Source organism: Bubalus bubalis, chromosome 1 (genome assembly GCF_019923935.1).
Source record: "Bubalus bubalis isolate 160015118507 breed Murrah chromosome 1, NDDB_SH_1, whole genome shotgun sequence".
Lineage (NCBI taxonomy): Eukaryota > Metazoa > Chordata > Mammalia > Artiodactyla > Bovidae > Bubalus > Bubalus bubalis.
The window spans coordinates 5,423,074-5,443,181 of record NC_059157.1 but is presented as its reverse complement, the minus strand read 5'-3'; the positions used below and the strand labels follow the sequence as shown (position 1 = coordinate 5,443,181).

Here is a 20,108-nt window from a genome sequence, read left to right as displayed (position 1 = left end):
AACGTGCAGTAAAAGCTCCCATACACCTTTAAAATAAATATATTTTATTCTTTGCCAGGAGACTCCATGGAAAAAGGTAAACAGTATATGAACATAGAATGCACTGTTAAACGATCTCAATGTACAAACAGCCAGTGAGAGCACATCACAGACCTGCTAATATATCAAAAAAAAAATCCACTAGTGCTTAAATGAGAACTAAGAAGCTGACACTTGTATCTGTTAACCACTCCACCCCACTTCAGAGTGACTGAGCCAGGCCCAAGGATGCAGACTCTCTGCCCATGACTTTGGGGGGATCAGCCCCTCCCTCTCAGGACACAGAGCTGCCTGGTACAGGTGGCAGACCAGCCCATCGCCATCCCATGAAACCTCCGTAATGGCTTGTGAACAGGTAAACAAAAGCGTATTAACACTGAACAGCGCTGCTGCCTTGGAGGCTATCATCGCTGTAAAAATGTATCTTAAAAAAATTGTGTAGTTACGTCATTAAACAAGTAATAAACCATTTTTAATTTAAAGTGACATCAACAACTGAACAAATGACGTCTGATAACCGAACTGGCAGTTACACTGATGGAGAACTCTCTTCTGCTAGTGCAGTGAATCTGTATACATTTACTGGGCGACAGGAAATAAAAGACGCGGTTTGAGAGCATCCGAAGAGCAAGGACAAGCGTCTACACTAAGCGAATTCGAGTATCTTTAGCCTCATCCCGTCACACTACAATACTCCGCTTCCTTACCTGGATGTCTTGATTGTTCTCTGAAAGCAAAACACTTATCCTTTTGACCCTCTCTTAACTGGACACGCACAGTAATCTGCTCCACGACCGCGGGTCTTGGTGACCTGGAGTGTGGGACATGAGAGGACAGCCGCGGACGCACTGCTGTATGTACAGAGTCTTCGGAAACACGACCCGGGTGAACCGTGTTGACTGGGTCTTTGCCATGCAATCTTGAGTGTTCAAAGAGGAAAATAGAAGCTTTTAACTAGTTTGGGGTTGCATGAAATGGCTGATTTTTAGAATTTAAAAAGTTTGTACTTGTAGGTAAGTTAGACAGCGAGGGGTATATATTGATACATACGAAAACTTCTTGGTCCTTCTTGAGTTTTAATATATTTTCAGTCCAAAAACTAAGCAGCAGTAAAAATGTTTCTTGCATTTTAAATCCCAGGAGTGAAGGTTCTGGGGAATGTTGGAGTAGCCAGAAAGTGTCTCACTGCAGCAGCGGGGACTGGCTGACGCCGCTGTGCTCCACGGAGCTGGGGGAGACGCTGGGGCTGGGCTCCGCCGTGTGTCCGCCGGAGCTGGGGGTCAAGGGCTCGTGCCCTTCAGAGTTCTCCAGCATTTCCTGAATGAGCGGTGGCATCGAACCAGGGATTTCCATCTTCAAGGTAATTACACGCTCTGCACCTTTTAGAAAGAGAGAACAGAATCCGGTAGATAGGGATACCCAAGTCTGCTCTCACCCCCTCATGGTGGGGGAGCTCGGGGCGCCGGGGCCTGCGCATGGGACGGCGCCGACACCCCTGCTCCCGCTGTGGGCAGCAGCGGAGACGGGGAGATGTGATCGACTCCACCACTCGGCCAGTTCTGGGAAGCAATCCTGGTATGTGTTCACTCAGCATCACTGACAGAGACGCTCCTGATGCAAGACCAGGAAGTGTCTCTTGAAAAGACCGAAAAGACGACAATGCCCCAGGAGAGGCGGAGGACCCGAGGGGCCCCAGGGGACGCCAGCAGCCCCGCCGCTCGCTACCTGCGGCTCCTCAATACTGAAGGGCTTCGCTGGGGGCTCAGGCGGCAAAGAATCTGCCTGCAACGCAGGAGGCTCGGGTAAAATCCGTCACGCTGCCTGCCACTCAGAACACTGCCTCAGTGGCACCGACCACACTGCAAGTGCCCAAGCCCCCCGTGTGGACGACGCGGGTCACAGGACTCCCATCCCGTGAGCACTGCCGGGCGAGCGCAGCAGCATCACCGCTGTGAGGTCAAAGCCCTCATGGCGCCAGTGGTCGGCACTACATGTCCTCCCAGGCCTCTGAGAAGGGGCTCGGGGGCGCAAACTGCCGGGCAAACACGAGTGCTGTGCTTCTAAGCACCTTCTGAAACGTGACCTAATCCCCTGCTCAGCAGCCCTCGGGGAAGGGGAAGCCGCAGGTCCGCCCAGGGACGCGGCCCGCCTGCCCTCGCGCAGGAGCGCTCTGCTCTGGCCTGCAGCCAGCTTGTGGCTCCCCACACTTCTGTAACTGCCCCATTGGCCGTGCAAACTGGAAATCACTAGCCAAGAACAGGAACACCTCTCCGGGAAGAAAACTCCCCTTTCTTAGAGGTGCACAAGCAAAGCTGCCTGCGGAGAGAGGGGACCGCAATGGGCGCCTGGAGGCCCGCTCGTTTTCTCTTGAGGTTTGGGTGATCAGGAAAAACTGGGATTAAGTGCACAGAAACCAAAGAGTGTGTGGAAAGCTGGAGTGACACGCACGCAACGAGAAAAGGACAAAGCCAGCCACCCGGGGTTCAGTATGTTCTCTTGGAAATGCTTTTTCTAATCACTTAAGTCACACGAAACTGTAAAGCTATTCTCATAATCTGCTAAGATCACTGCGTGGGCTAAGGTATGAGGTTTAAGAGGAGGCACCCTACTTCTTTTTGTCAGTGAGAAATGAATTCCAAAATGGTAACAGAAAGGTACCTACTGTCAAACGCCCTGCATTAAAACCCAGGGTTTCTAAAAAGGCCACGTGCAGCGGTCGGTCAGGACGGCCAGCCCACCTGGCAGGCGGGGTGCGGCGGGCGGGACGCACCTTTCGCGCTGATGCTGCGGAGGTCTGTGATCTTCATCAGGATCTTTGGGAACATGTGAGGCTTGCTGGGCCGTCTCTTTCTGATGTAAATTTTCAGTGCTTCCAGCAGCGGTTCTTGTAGCTTATCTACTTTTGTTGGTTCCTCAAGGTCCTGACGGTCTGGATTCCAGAAACAAGGTATTAAATAATTGAGGTCAGGACAGAATGAGCTCTGTACTCTGGCGAGTCCTGCCCACGCCCCCGCCTCCTCACATTAATCTTGAGATTCAATCCCATAAACACATTTGAAGGTGTGTGCGGCTGTTCTGGGCTTTCCAGGTGGCTCAGTGGTAAAGCACCCGCCTGCCAATGCAGGAAACTCGGGTTCCATCCCTGGGTCGGGAAGATCCCCTGGAGGAGGAAATGGCAACCCACTCCAGGATTCTTGCCTGGAGAATCCCATGGAGGAGGAGCCTGGCAGGATAGAGTTCAAGGGGTCACAAAAGCGTTGGACGTGACTGAGCACACAGATGCCACTGTTTTAAGCTGTGATACTTGAAAATGACTGCCCTTGTTGGTCAAACCACATTTGGAAGGCTGGTGGCTTTTATCCCCGGCAGAGAATTACTTCTCGTGACCAGGAGGTGTCACTACTGAACTGAATTAGAGGAGCCCTGACCCAGATGGTTAAATGCAGGTAAACCAGCCCCAATTAAAGGCAGTAGCTCCTTAACCACCCTGTTTCGGGCTCCTGGGGGGCCAGTGAGGGTGTCACCACCAAACAGAACCTGGTTTCACACCAGCCCTCCAGAGGTGGGCGGCCAACGCCGGGACTACAATTCCCAGCCCCCGCCTTGGCAAACAGCACCAGCAGGCTCCCTGACTCATCCTAACAACGTCCCCAGGCAGTTCACTTTACGACGGTCTGATCCTACCTTTAAAACAGCAGCTGTGGCAATGCAGAAGTAGCATTTTGGAATTTCAGAGCAGGAAAACCCCAAATGCCTTTAACTTATAATACGGAAAAATGCAACGAACTCTAAGCATGCATGCCTGGTTTTATCCACATGTCCTTTTCCATGCAAAACAACTCCAAAGTGGAGATGAAGAGTCTCCCATAATTTACAAGTGTGAGCTGCTCTCCACGGACTCTCACGAGGGTGTTCTGGGCGGTGGTACCTCCACAGATCAGGCAGATGGCGCTGAGAAGGCCGGTCTCCGCGTCGTCCATCTCCAGCGGCAGGAGCTGGCCGGCGAAGGTGAACACCAGGTCAGTCAGAGGGCCAAAGCCGGCGTTGTGCATCTGGGTTCGATTCAGGGTCAGGCCGTCCGAAAACGTCATAGTGTCTTGCTCTGGGGTGTACCTGGTGCAGATTCTGAGAATCTGGGAGGAAACCACCACGGCCAGATCATCAACACAGGCCTGGCCCGACGGCCTCCCTGGGGACCCAGGGAGGGAATCCCAGGAAGGTTCCAAGGGCTCTGGGGCGGATGAGCCCCCCACCCCACCCGCCTTGGGTGCCATCGCTGCTCCAGCTCTTCCTCCAAAAGACCACACGCGTCAAAACAAGGGCGAAATCTTATTTAGGGAATAATAAATAGGACACAAGAAATTTTGAGAAATATCTGTTTATGCTAAAAGTGATTCATTTGACTCAAGTAAACATTCACTGAGTACCTACTTATATCCCAGGCACTGCGCCAGGTGCTGGGGATGAAAGAGGAAGAAGAGTCAATTTTTTTTTTTGAAGAGCTTAGTCTACCAAAAAAAAGGCCAACATTTACACTGTAAGCGCCCAGCGCAAAGCCAGCGCTCCACATGCTCTCGGTTACGCTAGCAGAGGAGCTGGCGGGCTGACGACGCTTCTTACAGACCAGGGGCTCCGGGCTCAGGAAGGCTGGACTGAGCTGGCCCCCCACCCGGGGGACGCCCCGAGACCGTGACCCCAGGGGGCAGGCTGAGCCAGCGAGGGGCTGGGAGCAGCGGGGGGAGCAGGGCAGCCCCAGGGCGGGGAGGGGCTCAGCCTGGAGGCCTGGTGGGGTCTCCTGGAGAAGCAGCCCTGCTGGGCAAGGCCACTCCACCTCCGGTCAGGGCACCGCGCTGTCTGTGAAGGACTGAATTGCAGTATCTGCCCGAGGCAGACACCACCGCCACCCCGGCCTGCAGCCACCAGCCTGTCCTGGGGCACGTGGGTCCCGGGCGCTCGGCCTCCGCCCCCAGACCCCCAGCACCCGGCCGCCTCTCGGGGAGCTGGCCTCACGCCCCCAGCCGGCGGGGCCGTCCATGGTGACCCGCCCCCCCGGGAGCGGTGGCCCTGAGTCAGAGCGCGGCGCCCCCGTCACACCACCGGAGGGGCTTGCTCAGACGGCGTTCCCACGGAGGCCAGCAGCTGCCCCGCTGTCAGAGCGTGGAGGGGCCCGGACGTCACGGGACGGGCCTTAACTCTCTAGAAAGCCCCAGGAGACGAGGCGCGGGCCGAGGGCTCACGCCAGGCGGTGCCTGGCGGGAGGGGACCCGCATCCCTGAGTCCACAGAGGCTCACGGCGCGGGGCCTCTACCCTCGCTTCCGGTGGGACCAACAAGCACCAGACCAGCCTCTGCAGCTCCCTGTGCACAAGAGCCCCCCGGGGTCTGCAAGGCGCCCAAGGCTCCCCCGAAACCCATGCTCAGACGCTGCGCCCCGGGCCTGTTCCACCCTGCAGGGCCTCACTCCTCAGGCCAGACGACAAGCGGTTCTGAAGAAGCGATTCCACTCTGTCCTGTGGCCTCTCTCCCCGGAGAGTCCGACACCGCTGACCAAGACAGCGGGCGTCAGGAGGGGAGAACGCGGGGCGGGGGAGGGTGTGGGCCCGAGACACAGCCCGGGGCCCCGGCTCGCCCCGCGACAGCCCCGGCGTCACACCAGCCCTTCTTGGGGTGGGCACCCCTCGTCTGAGAGCCCGAGGACCAGTGGCCTGGCAGGGGTGCAGCCCTCACAGGCGGGCGAGGCCGGCCCTCCTCGCGGCAGGGGCCCTGGCCTTCCTCAGGGCGCCAAGCAGGGCCCCAGGGGCGGGCAGGCGGCCCGTCCGCGCCCCCCCTCCGCCCTGCGGGTGGGCAGGGCAGAGCCGTGCGCAGACTCCGGCCGCAGTCGTCCCAGTGCCGCGGGCCCCCAGACCCCGGACTCCAGCTTCCCCGGCCCTGCCAGGTGTGCACACCAGCCGTGCCTGCGACCCTCCGCGCGTCTGCCAGCGGCCGATGGTCTACCTGGGGCTCAACGCACCGTCGCTGCCTGGGGGGCAGGGAACACTCATCCTAAAAACGACCCTTTTATACCACTTCACCCCATTTTTTTTGAAACATGAAATAAAACTGTTTAAAAGCTGAGGTGTAACACACGTGGCTGTTTGAATCCACTCTGTGTGGCCCCTCCTCTGGAGAGTGGAATGTCAGCCCCCCTGCAAAGGGGGCGCAGCCCACGCCCTGCCCCTGAGATGGGGCGCAGGGGACGGCCGGCCTGTGACAAGGCCATGGGAGACGGCTGCCGGGTCCCCAGCAGCCCAGCCCTCTGCTCAGCAGCAGCCGCAGCCTCCGGGCAAGTGTGATGAGCCGGCCTGGAAGCGTCGGCCGCCCCAGTCAGGCCTGCAGATGAGGCAGCCCCCCCAGTACCCGTGGCCACCCCCCCACCCCGAGAGCCCCGCCATGAGCTCCCGACAGCAGGGGCTGCGCGACGAGACTGTCCTCAGGGGCTCAGTCTGGGCAGCGACACGGGTCACAGACAACGGACAGCGCACACCTGGGGAACACAGCGGGAGGCGTGAGCGCGCGCGGCCCTCCCGGCCAGACCCCCAGACCTGGCGGCCTGGACCTGCGCCCCCACAGCTCCCTCCACCCGTCCTGAGCCGCAGGAGGCCCGCCCGGCTTCTCCCTGTGGCGCTGGCTGGCTCGGGGCAGGGGCGTCACTGCCACGTGACAGTGCGAACCCTCGGATGGGGAATGTCCTGCTGTGCCCTCAGCACCGGGCAACGCGGCCACACGGCGGTGACGAGCGAACATTCACTCGCTCATCGAGGAACTCTCCACCTGCTAACCCCCTGCAAGGGGCGTATGGAATCTGGTGATTTCTAAGTGTTTTGGCAAAGAAAACACCCGTTCACCATCTCGTTCTCTGCACTGACTGTCTGGCCATCAGGGGCAGGTCCTGACCGGAGCGTCTAACCACGGGGGCTGCACTGTGACGAGGCCGCCGCGCACAGGAGGGGCCGCCCCGGGAGACCTGCTGCGCGGGGCTGTCTGAGGAGGAAACGCAGGGTGGGGAGCCCGGCCCTCCCCGCCCAGCCTGAGGTCAGGCTCAGGGAGGCACTTTCAGAGCACTTTGGGAGGCACGCCAGGCGAGACTAACAGGCCGTGGCGGGCGCCTGGCGTCGCGGCCACTGGCTCGGCCTGCAGCTCCCTGCCCCCGGGGCCCGGCGCCCGGCAGGTACTGAAAGGTCAGCTGGCTGGAGACACGTCCGCAGAGCAGAAGGGGCCCGGGCTCACCGCCGCTCACGAAAGCGCCAGACTCACAGCCAACCGCGCACAACCAGCGGCCGGAGGACTGGAGCCGACTGAGACACACTCCACTTCCAAAGACAAAGCAGCAGCCACAGTGACCGGTGGGAGGGGCACTTCCACAGAACAAACAAACCCCACACCTGCTGCGGGAGGGGCACCGACCCACACGCTGGACGACGATGCCACAGAGATTCTCTCACAACAACCAGAGTCCCATGTCCGCTGTCCAGCCCGGGGGTCTGGTGCTGGGAGGAGCCGCCCCCGGAGCATCTGGCTTTGGAGGCCAGTGGGGCTGGATTGCAAGGAGTCCACAGGACTGGGGGGACCAGAGACTCTGCTCGTGGAGGCACACGAGGTGTGCGCCCACTGAGACCCAGCGAAAGCAGACTGCACAGGAGCGGGGCCCAGACCACAGGCTGCTCGAAAGGGTCTCGGGGGCACAGGGACACTGGGGGCAGAGGGACTGGGGACGCCCGTCATAGCAGACGCCCCCAGAGGCCGCCGTCTGCACTGAGGCCTGGCCCGCCCAGCGGCCGGCGGGTTCCAGTGCGGGGACACCTCAGGTCAAATGATGGGCAAGAGGACAGCCCCACTGGTGGCAGGCCGGCGCTGAGCCCACAGCTGCCTCAAACCCACCCCTTGACACGGTCCTCCCACCACAGGGCCAAGACCCAGCTGTGCCCCCAGAGGGCAGGCTCCAGCCCTTCCCACCAGGAGGGCTGCACGAGTCCCCGAACCAACCTCACCGTCCACAGGGCAGACACCAGAACCCAGAAGAATTACGGTTCTGCCTTGAGGAACGGAGACCACAAACCCAGAAAGTTGGGCAAAGATAAGATGGCAAAGAAATATGTCTCAGACAAAGCAATGAGATGAAACCCCAGAAAAATAACCAAGTGGGGTAGAGAGAGACAATGTGTCTGAAAAAGAATTCAGAGTAATGGTACTCAAGATGGTCCAAGATCTCAGAAAAGGAACGGAAGAATAGACCAAGAAAATACACAACACGTTTAACAGAGACCTAGAAAATTTAACCAACAAAAAGCTGTACAACACAGTAACTGGAATGAAAAATACACTAGAAGGTCGGACAAAGACAACACGAAGTTACAGGCCAGTATCAATGATGAACATAGATGCAAAAATCCTCAACAAAATTCTAACAAACAGATCCCAACAACACATTAAAAACCTCATACACCATGATCAATTTGAGTTTATCTGAAGGATGCAAGGATTCTTCAATATACGCAAAATTGATGTGATACACCATAATAACAAATTGAAAGATATGATAATCTCAATAGATGCAGAAAAAGCCTTTGACAAAATTCAGCACCCATTTATGATAAAAAAACTCTTCAAAAAATGGGCACAGAAGGAACCTACCTCAACATAGTAAAGGCCATATATGATAAACCTACAGCAAACATTATTCTCAATGGTGAAAAACTGAAAGCATTCCCTCTGAGATCAGGAACAAGACAAGGTGCACAATCTCACCACTATTACTCTACATAGTTTTGGGAAGTCCTAGCTTCGGCAATCAGAGAAGAAAATGAAATGAAAGGAATCCAGGTTGGAAAAGAAGAATTAAAGCTCTCACTGTTTGCAGAGGACATGACACTGTAGAGAAAACCCTAGAGATAGTATCAGAAAATTACTAGAGCTCATCAGTGAATCTAGCAAAGTTGTAGGATACAAAATCAATACCCAGAAATCACTTGCATTTCTATATACTAACAATGAAAAATCAGAGAAATTAAGGAATCAATCCCATTCACCAATGCAACAAAAAGAATTAAATATCTAGGAATAAACTTACCTAAGGAGACAAAAGAACTGTATACAGAAAGTTATGACACCGATTAAAGAAATCAAAGATGACATACACAGATGGAGAGAGATTCCCCATTTCTGGGCTGGAAGAATCAATACTATGAAAATGACTATATTACCAAATGCAATCTACAGATTCGATGTGATGCCTCTCAAATTACCAATGGTATTTTTCAGAGAACCAGAACAAAAATATTTCACAATTTACATGGAAACACAAAAGACCCTGAAGAGCCAAACCAATCTTGAGAAAGAAGAATGGAGCTGGAGGAATCAACCTCCCAGAAGTCAGGGACTGACTTCAGACTATACTACAAAGCTACAGTCATCAAGACAGTATGGTACTGGCACAAAAACAGAAATGCAGACCAATGGAACAAGAGAGAAAACTCAGAAAGGAACCCACGCACCTATGGGTACCTTATTTCTGACAAAGGAGGCAAAAATAGACAATATACAAGAGGCAAAGACAGCCTCTTCAATAAGTGGTGGTGGGAAAGCTGGACAGATACACGTAAAAGATGAAACCAGATCCCTTCCTAACATCTACACAAAGACAAACTCAAAATGGATTAAAGACCAAATCTAAGACCAGAAACTACACAACTCTCAGAGGAAAACAGGCAGAACACTTGATGACATAAATTAAGGCAAGATCCTCTATGACCCCACCTCCTAGATTAATAAAAACAAAAGTAAACAAGGGGGGGCCTCATTAAACTTAAAAAGTTTTTGCACAGCAAAGGAAACTATTAACAAGGTGAAAGACAACCCTCAGAATAGGAAAAATAATAGCAAATGAAACAACTGACAAAGGATTAAGTTCCAAAGTATACAAGCAGCTCATACAACTCAATGCCAGAAAAACAAACAACCCAGTCAAAAAGTGGAAAAAAGACCTAAATACACATTTCTCCAAAGAAGACATCCAGATGGCTAACAAACATGAAAAGCTGCTTAACATCGCTTGTTATTAGAGAAATGCAAATCAAAATTACAATGAGATATCACCTCACACCAGTCAGAATGGCCCTCATCAAAGTCTACAAACAATAAATGCTGAAGAGGGTGTGGAGGAAAGGGAATGCTCTTGCACTGCCGGTGGGAATGTAAATTGATACAGCCACTATGGAAGACGGTATGGAGATTCCTTAAAAAAAACTAAGAATAAAGCCACCATATGACCCAGCAATCCCACTCCTAGGCATACACCCTGAGGAAACCAAAACTGAAAAAGACACATGTACCCCAATGTTCACTGCAGCTCTACTTACAATACCAAGATCATGGAAGCAACCAGATGTCCATCGACAGATGAACGGATGAAGACGCTGTGATACGTACGTACAATACAGTGTTACTCGGCCTTAAAAAGGAATGCATTTGAGTCTGTTCTGATGAGGTGGATGAACCTAGAGTCTGTTATACAGAATGAAGTCAGTCAGAGAGACAAAAACAAGTATCATATACTAATGCAAATACATGGAATCTAGAAAGATTATACTGATGAAGTTACCTGCAGGGCAGCAATGGAAACCCAGACAGAGAAGAGACTTATGGACATGGCAGGGGGCAGGAAGGAGAGGGTGGGATGTACGGAGAGAGTAACATGGACACTTACGTTACCACATGTACAACACATAGCCAGTGGGGATGTGCTGGATGACTCAGGGAACACAGACGGGCTCTGTATCAACCTAGAGGCGTGCGATGGGGAGGGATGTGGCAGGGAGGTTCAGTGGGGAGGAGACATATGTACACCTGTGGCTGATTCATGTTGGTGTTTGGCAGAAACCAACACAATTTTATAAAGCAATTAACCTTCAATTAAATAAAATACACTAGAAGGAATAAACAGCAGAATAACTGAGCAGAATGAATAAATAAACTGGAAGACTAAATGTTCAAAATCACTGCCATGGAATAAAGAAAAAGGAATGAGATGAGGACAATCTAAGAGGCCTGGGACAACACTAAATCTACCAACATTCTCATTATGTGGGGCCCACAAGGAGAGAGGAAAGACCTGAGAAAATATCTGAAGAGGTGATAGCTGAAAAATTTCATAACGCTGGAAAGGAAACAGTCACCCAAGTCCAGGAAGTGCAGCGCCTCAGGCAGGACAAACTCAAGGAGGAACATGCCAAGACACATGGTAACCAAACTGAAAAAACGAAGAGAAAATATTAAAAGCAAAAAGGGAAAAGCGATAAAGTAACATACTAGGAAATCTCATAAGGTTATCAGTTTATCTTCAAGGAGAAACTGTGCGGACCAGAAGGGAGTGGATGAGGTATTTAAGGTCACAAAAAGCAAGAAGCTGCAACCAAAATACTCTACCCAGCAAGACTCTCATTCAGATTTGGCAGAGAAATGAAAAGCTCTGCAGACAAGCAAAACCAGCTTTGTAACAAACGCTAAAGGAACTTCTCTAAGCAGAAAATTAAACACTGCAGCTACAAACATGAAAATTATGAATGGAAAAACTCACTGGCAAAGGCAAGCACACAGGTAGGAAATCACCCACACACAGAACACGACATCAAAACCAGCAACTGTGAGAGGAGGAGGGAACAAATGCAGGACACTGGAAATGCACTGGAAATCAGAAGACCAGCAACGGAAAACAGCTTGCTTACATACAGACCTCAGTATCAAAGCATCACGGCAACCACAAGCCAGAACTGCACAATAGACGAACACACACAAAAAAGAAAAAGCGATCCGAACACGACAAGAAAGGCAGTCATCACATCACGAAAGGGGGAGCCGAAGAGGCAGGGAAGAAAAGACATACAAAGACAGGTCCGCTCCAGATGGCAGAGTGTAAGGACCTGAGCGCATTCCCTTCTCACAACACCACCAAAATCGCAACTGATGAAAAATCATCATCATCAAAAAGCAAAAAACACACTGGAACTATTAAAAAGATACTCCATGCCCAAAGACAAAGAAGCCATAGTGAAAGGGCAGGAGGAAGGAATCACAATAAAGCCAACCCCTTACCCTCAGGGTGGGCAACGCACAGACTGGGAAACAGTCACATCGGAGAAGCTCTCCCCCGGGCGTGAGAGGCCCGAGCCCGCGTGGGCGTCCCAGCCTGGGGCTCTGGCGATGGAAGGAGGGGCCCCCAGAGAATCCGACTTGGAGGGCAAGCAGGTGTGACTGCAGGAATTCCACGCAAGTGGGGGAGACAGAGACTCTACTCCTGAAGGGCACACACGAGGACCTGTGTACCCCAGGAACTGGGGGGAAAAGCGGTAGCCTCGTGAGAGGCTGGCACTGCAGGGTCTCCTGTGGAGGCTGTGGGGGGTGCGGAGGGCACGTGTCTGAGGCTCACTGTGGAGACAAAGGCAGCGGCAGCAGCAACTCTGGGAAGTGCCCACCGGTGTGATGCCCCCGAAGGCCGCCATCGGCCCCATCAAACATCCCGTAGGAGCCTGTGCCGGGTCACTTAAGGCCAAGCAACACGGCATGGGAACACGGCCCGCTCCATCAGCAGACAAGCTTCAGGTCTCCCTGAGCACAGTCCTTCCCGCCAGAGGGACAAGACCCAACTCTGCCTGCCAGTGGAGTCCCATCAGGGAGCCAGGACAAGCCTCCTAGCCTCAGCCACCAGGAAACAGATGACAGAAGCAAGAACGACAATTCTGCAGCCCATGGAACAGAAAAGACAGTCACAGAAAGCTAAGACAAAATGAGACATCAAAGGAATGTTCCCAAAGGAAAGAAGGAGCTGGAACCCCAGAACAAGGACTAAGTGAAGCGGTGACAGGCAACCTCCTATAAAAAGAACTCAGAATAATGATAGTGAAGATGACCCATGAGTTCAGAAGAAGAATGGAGGGAATACAGGAAAGGTGCAAGAAGTGTTTAACGAACACCTAGAAGAAATAAAGAGAAAACAAGCAGATAAACAATACCTGGAACGAAAAATACACTAGAGGGGATCAAACCAGAATAAGCAAGGAGGAAGACCAGATAAAGTGAGCTGGAACACAGAATGCTGGAAATCACTGCCATGGAGCAGAATAAGGAAAAGAGAATGAAGAAAGAGACCTCTGGAACAACACTGAATGCACCAACATTCCCACGGAGAAGAGAGAATGGACCCGAGAAAGTATCTTAAGATGTGATAGCTGAAAATATCCGTAACATGAGAAAAGAAATACTCAAGTCCACAAAGTACAGAGTGTCCCAGGCAGGATAAACCCAAGGAGAAACATGTCGAGACCTGTAGTAATCAAATTAGCAAAAATCAAAGGCAAAGAAAAAATATTAAAAGCAACAAAGGAACAGTAACAAGTAACACACAAAGGAACTCCCTAAGGGTATCGGCAGATTTCTCAACAGAAACTCTGCAGGCCAGAGGGCGTGGCACAACATTTTCAAAGTGATAAAGGGAAGAACTACAATCAAGAATGACCCACCCAGCAAGGTGCTCATTCACATCTAAGGGAAAAATCAAAGAGTCATAGACAAGTAAAAGCTAAGAGAATTCCGCATTACCAAACCAGCTTTGTAACAAATACTAAGGGAACTTCTCTAAGTGGAAAAGAAAAGGCCAAAACTACAAACAGGGAAATTATGAACGGAAATGCTTACCAGTAAAAGCAAACAGATAGTAAAGGTAGGAAATCACCCCCACACGAAATGACATCAAACCAGGCACCGGGAACCAGGGGAGCAGACACAAGAGACTGCTAACGCATTTGAAATGAAAGGGCCCGCAGCTTAAGAAACACACAAACCTTGTTTATACAGAAGATGCCACGTCGTAACCTCAGTGAGGCTTCCCTGGTGGTCCACTGCTTAGGAATCCATCTCACAAGGCAGGGGACGCAGGTCTGATCCCTGGTGGTGGCCACCCACCCCAGTGTTCTGGCCTGCAGAATCCCACGGACAGAGGAGCCTGGTGGGCTACAGTCCATGGGGTCGCAGACTGAGTCATGGGGCCCTGACTGACTCAGCACAGCACAGGGGAACTAAGATCTCACATGCTGTGGAGCCACTAAGCCCACGCGATGCAACTACTGAGCACCCGCACCACAAGTACTGAGCCCAAACACCACACGAGCCTGTGGGCCCCAGGGAGAGAGCCCGCGGGCACAGCACACAGCCCCTGTGCTGCAGCCGAACACGCAGTTGTTGTTTTTTTAAAAGAGAAACTCGTGGTAGTTGCAAACAGAAAAATCTACAACAGATACACAAAAAAGAAAAGGGAATCCAAAGACAACACTAATCATCAAGTCAAGAGAAGGGGCCTCCCTGCGGGTAGAGTGGTTAAACACTGCCTGCCAAGGCCGGCTCCAGGAAGATCCCACACACTGTGGGCCGACTAAGCCACGCGCCACACTGCTGAGTGCACACCCTGGAGCCTGCGAGCCACAACTGCTGAAGCCTGTGAGCACCAGCAACCGAAGCCCGCCTGCCCGAGAGCCTGTGCTCGGCAGCGAGAGACGCCTGTGCACCGCCACTAGAGAGGGTCCTCGCACGCCTGAACACAGCAGCAGAGACTGAGTGCCGTTCAGCTCGGTCACTCACGACCCCATGAACCGCAGCCCGCCAGGCCTCCCTATCCATCACCAACTCCCAGAGTTCACCCAAACTCCGGTCCATTGAGTCACTGATGCCATCAAACCATCTCATCCTCTGTCGTCCCCTTCTCCTCCTGCCCCCAATCCCTCCCAGCATCAGGGTCTTTTCCAGTGAGTCAGCTCTTAGCATCAGGTGGCCAAAGCATTGGAGCTTCAGCTTCAGCATCAGTCTTTCCAGTGAATATTCAGGACTGATTTCCTTTTGATCCATTTCGGCCAGTCTATGTCTTTTGGTTGGAGCATTTAATCTACAAGAGACCCACTTCAAATATAGGAAAATGTATTCCATGCAAACAGAAATCAAAAGAAAGCTCAAGGAGCAACACTCATATCAGACAAACAGACTTTCTTTTCTTAAGTGTGCTTCTCGGGCTGCCCCAGGTGTCAGCTGTGGCACGTGGGCCCAGCAGTTGCGGCCGGCAGGCTCAGGTGCTCTGCAGCACGTGGGATCTTAGTTCCCCAACCAGGGAGCGAACCCGTGTCCCCTGCACTGCAAGGCGGATTCTTAACCACTGGACTGCCAGGGAAATCCTACGAATAGACTTTAAGATAAAGACTTATAAGAGACAAAAAAAGATACTACATAATGATCACAAGGATCAACAAGAAAATATAACTGTAAATATATATCTACCACAGGAGCACATCAATATATAATGCAAATACTAAGAGCCATAAAAGGGAAAACCGACAGTAACACAGTAATAGTGGGGACTTTAACACCCCAGCTTCATCAATGGACAGATCATCTAACACCAAAATCAACAATGAAACACAGGCTTTAAATGACACATTAAACCAGATGGACTTAATCAATATTCATAGAGCATTTAGTCCAGAATCAGCAAACACACATTCTTCCCAAGTGTACAAGGAACATTCTCCAGAACAGATCACACGCTGGGCCACAAAGCAAACCTACGCAAACTCAAGAAAACTGAAAGCATATCAAGCATCTTCTCTGACCACAACTCTATGAGATCAGAAATCAACTACAAGAAAAAGACTGTAAAAAGCACAGAAACCTGGAGGCTAAACAATATGTTACTAAACAAACAACGGATTGCTGAAGAAATCAAAGAGGAAACAAAAAAATTCCTAGAGATGAGTGAAAATGAAAACATCACAACCCAAAAAACCTCTGGGATGCAGCAAGAGCAGTTCTAAGAGGAAGTTTACAGCAATACAAACGTACCTCAAGACACCAACAAAAACCCCCTCAAACCACCCAATCTTATACCTAGAGCAGTTAGACAAAGAACAACAACAAAACCTCAAAGTTTGAAAAAACCACAGAACAAGGCAGAAAAAATAGAAACGAACAAAAAAACAGCAAAGGTCAATGAAGCCAAAAAGCCATTTCTTTGAGAAGATAAAGAAAACTGATAAACCTTTAGCCACATTCATCCAAAAAAAAAAAGAAGAAATGAAATCAGAAATGAAAAAAGAGAAGGTACAGTGCAGAGAAACAGACTCGTAAGAGATTATCATCACAAGCAACTAGATGCCGATAAAACTGACAACCCAGAAGAAACTGACAAACTCCAAGAAGAAAGGAAGATGGAAGGAGGTAGGAAGAGAGAGAAAATACGAACAGACCAATCAGTCAGACGTCCTGAAGCTGAAACTTAAAAACTTTCAACAAACGAGAGTCTAGGACCAGATGGCTTCGCAGGCAAATTCTACCAAACATTAAGAGGAAAGTTAATGCCTATCCTTCTGAAACTCTTCCCCAAAGTTTCAGAGGACAGAACACCGCCCAACTCACTCCACAAGGCCACCATCACCTTGATACCAAAACCAGGTGTGATATCACAGGAAAGGAAAATCACAGGCTGACAGTCCTGATGAACACAAGATACAAAAATCCTCAACGAAACACCAGCGAACAGAATCCAACAATACATTTAAAGGATCATACACCATGGCAACGGGGATTTATCAGAGATGTAAGGATTTTTCAATATCTGCAGATGACATGACACTATACACAAAAAATTCTACGGCAGCTTCCAGAAACCTCCTGGAGCTCATCGATAAATGCAGTGAGGTGTGTGTACAAGAGATACACAGAAATCTCTTGTGTAGTTGCACACTAATAATGAAAGTTTGGAAAGAGAAATTAGGGAAACAATCCCATTTAGCCCTGCAACAAAAATAATAAAATGCCTAGGAATAAACCTAGTATCTAAGGAGGCCAAAGACCCATACCCTGATACCTGTAAGACGCTGATGGACAAAACTGATGATACACGGATGGAAAGACACACCACATGCTTGGGTTGGAAGAATCAAAATTGTCACAATGAAACATACTATTCACGGCAATCCACAGATTCAACACAATCCCTATTAAATTACCAATAGTATTTTTCACAGAACTAGAATAAAAAAAAAAATCCCTAAAAATCTGTACAGAAACACACAAAACCCAGAAGCCAAAGCAATCTTGAAAAAGAAAAATGGAGCAGGAAGAATCAGGCCCCTGTCTTCAGACTACACTACAGAGCTACAGTCATCAAAAGCTGCATTTTCTGGCACAAAACAGAAATAAAGATGAATGGAACAGAATACAAAGCCCAGAAATAAACCATGCCCCATCGTCAATCCATCTATGACAAAAGAGACAAGGCTACACAGTGTTGGAAAAACAGTCTCTTCAACAAATGGTGCAGAGAAACCTGAACAGTTACATACAAAAAAAAAAAAAAAAAAAAGAAGAAATCAGATCATTCTTTAACACTACACACAAAAATAAGCTCAAAACGGATTAGAGACCTAAATCTGAGACTGGACACTTAAATCTCCTAGAGGAAAACACAGACAGAACACTCTCTGATATAAAATTGCAACAGTATCTTTTTTGATCCATCTCCCAGAATAATGGAAATAAAAATGAAAATAAATAGCATCTACTCAAAAGCTTCTGCACAGCAAAAGAAACAATAAACAAAATGAAAAGACAACCCACAGACTGGGAGAAAATATTTGCAAATGATGTGACTGACAAGGGAATAGTCCCCGGAATTGAGCAACAGTTCACGATGCTTAACAGCTTCAAAACAAACAACCCACTCAACAAACGGGCAGAAGACCTAAACAGACATTTCTCCAAAGACGACATACAGATGGCAAGCAGGCACGTGGAAAGATGCATGACACCTGCTAATTACCGAAAAACTCAGAGCTACAATGAGATATTAACATCACCTCACACCAACCAGAATGGCTATCATCAAAAAATTCCACAAACAATAAATGCTGGAGAGGGTGCAGAGAGACGGGAACCCTCCTCCACTGTTGGTGGGAATGTAAACTGGTGCACCCACCCTGGAGAACAGTGTGGAAGGTCCTTAAGAAACTAAAAATAGACCTACCATATGATCTAGCAGCCCCATTCCTGAGCGTATGTCCAGAGAAAACCATAATTCGAAAAGATACATGCACCCTTATGCTCAAAGCAGCACGGTAACAGCCAAGACATGGAAGCAACCTGTATCCGTTGACAGATGAATGGATAAAGACATGGTATATACGTATACGATGGAATACTATTCAGCCATTTAAAAAAATAATGCCATTTGCAGGAACATGGATGGACCTAGAGATGATCACACTAAGTGAAATAAGGCAGAGAATGAAAAATGTCACAGAGTATCAGTTAAAAGTGGAATCTAAACTATGATACAAAAGAACTTATTTACAGAACAGAACCAGACTCACAGACTTTGGAGGAAAAAACCTTACAGTTACCATGGGGGGAAGCGGAGGAGAGCGATGAGTTAGGAGTCTGCGTGAACATGTGCACACTACTGTATATAATCAACAAGGATCTCCCATGTAGCAGAGGGAACTCTACTCAGAGTTCTGTACTAACCTATGTGGAAAAAATCTGGGAAAAGAGGAGAGAGACACGTATAGCTGAACCACCTCACTGTGCGCCTGAAACGACAGAACATTGCAAATCAACTACTGTTGCTCAGTCGCCAAGTCGTGTCCGACTCTGCAACCCCGCGGATGGCAGACTCAGGCTCCTCTGCTCTTCACCGTCTCCTGGTGTCGCCCAAACTCAGGTCCATTGAGTTGGTGACACCATCCAACCATCTATGCTCCATTATAAAATATTTTAAAAGATCTAATAATATGTTTTAGTTCACCCAAGCGACCCAACATACTGTTTTAACATGTTATCAACTTAATCGTCAAGGAAATACATCACGTTACTAAGCGCCAAGTCTGAAACCAAGCTTCCTTTACAATCGCAGCTCTCAGACCGGCCGCCTCCATGCCGTCCTGGGAGCACAGCTCGAGACAACGCGTGTGGACGTCTGTGCACACACACGTCTGAGTGGCTCACAGACACACTGGGCTTACAGGCGACGGTGCTGTTGAGGAGGGCCCGATGGCCAAAGGGAAGGCGCGAACTAAGTGCGGGGACTGAGCCAAGGGTTTGCGGACAAGGACCCTCGGTTCTCCCGACAGCCTCACCGCGGAGGAATCTCTAAGGACGAGAGTTTGAGTGGCGCCAGGAGACAGTGGGGGACAGAGGAGCCTGGGGTCTGCCATCCAGGGGGTCGCCGGGTCGGACACGACTTGGCAACTGAGCGACAACAGGGCACAGAGCGTCCCTCCTCTTCACCCCCAGGCCAGCAGGCTGAGGCCGGAGCGGGCCTCCACGCACAGAGCTGCTCCTCGCAGGCTGGGAGCCCGTCTCCGCCGAGACCCCGCGCAGGAACGCACCTCCCTGGACGGACCCGCGAGCCCCGGACGGCGCCGGGTGTCCGGGGGCGGTCCCCGCCGGAGGTCGCGCGGCCTCGGACCGTGAGCATCCCATCTGCCCGTCTCCTTCAGCCCTGCTAGAGCTTACACCCCGCCCACCACACCCCAACACCACGCCACACCCCAACACCACGCCGCACCCGAGAGGCCAGCAGAGTGCGATGAAAGACTGCCTGAGTCCAGCCCAGAGCCTGTAGCCGCCCGCAGGCCTTGCAGCCTCGATGCCGCTTGCCGAGCCCAGGGCCGGTCAACGCTCTGCCTAGGACCGCGTGACCCCGTGAAGGCCCTCCCGGGTGACCTCATGCCTGCCCTACACGTGGGTAAACTGAGGCCAGGACAGGCCATGGAAAGCGGCTCCCGTCCCTCCTGACTCCAAAGAGAAGGGCTGACGCGTGGGCCCCCAGGCAGACAGAGGGAGCGGCACCTGGACCAAAGGGAGACCTGGAAGCCGGGAGACCGAAGCCTGGAGGCGCCGGGACCACGGGGGGCGCGGAGTCAGGACCCCAGTCCCGGGGCCGCCTGGCTGCGGCTCCGCCTCGCCACGAGGTGGGACCCCACGTGGGCGTGCGGGGCC

At 51.1% G+C, this 20,108-nt stretch overlaps 1 protein-coding gene across 3 annotated transcripts in view; it reads right to left on the bottom strand.

Annotated features, from left to right (window-relative positions):
- Positions 1-27: 27 nt before the first annotated feature.
- Positions 28-20,108, bottom strand: part of RARB (retinoic acid receptor beta) — a 451,744-nt gene continuing 431,663 nt past the window's right edge. For all 3 annotated transcript variants that reach the window (XM_044924897.2, XM_006068951.4, XM_044924863.2), the window contains 3 exons: positions 3,968-4,172; positions 2,810-2,968; positions 28-1,418 (listed from right to left, as the gene is read on the bottom strand). In XM_044924897.2, coding sequence (XP_044780832.2) covers positions 1,222-1,418; positions 2,810-2,968; positions 3,968-4,172 — 561 coding nt within the window. In that variant the 3' untranslated portion in view covers positions 28-1,221. The remainder of the gene's footprint in view (positions 1,419-2,809; positions 2,969-3,967; positions 4,173-20,108) is intronic.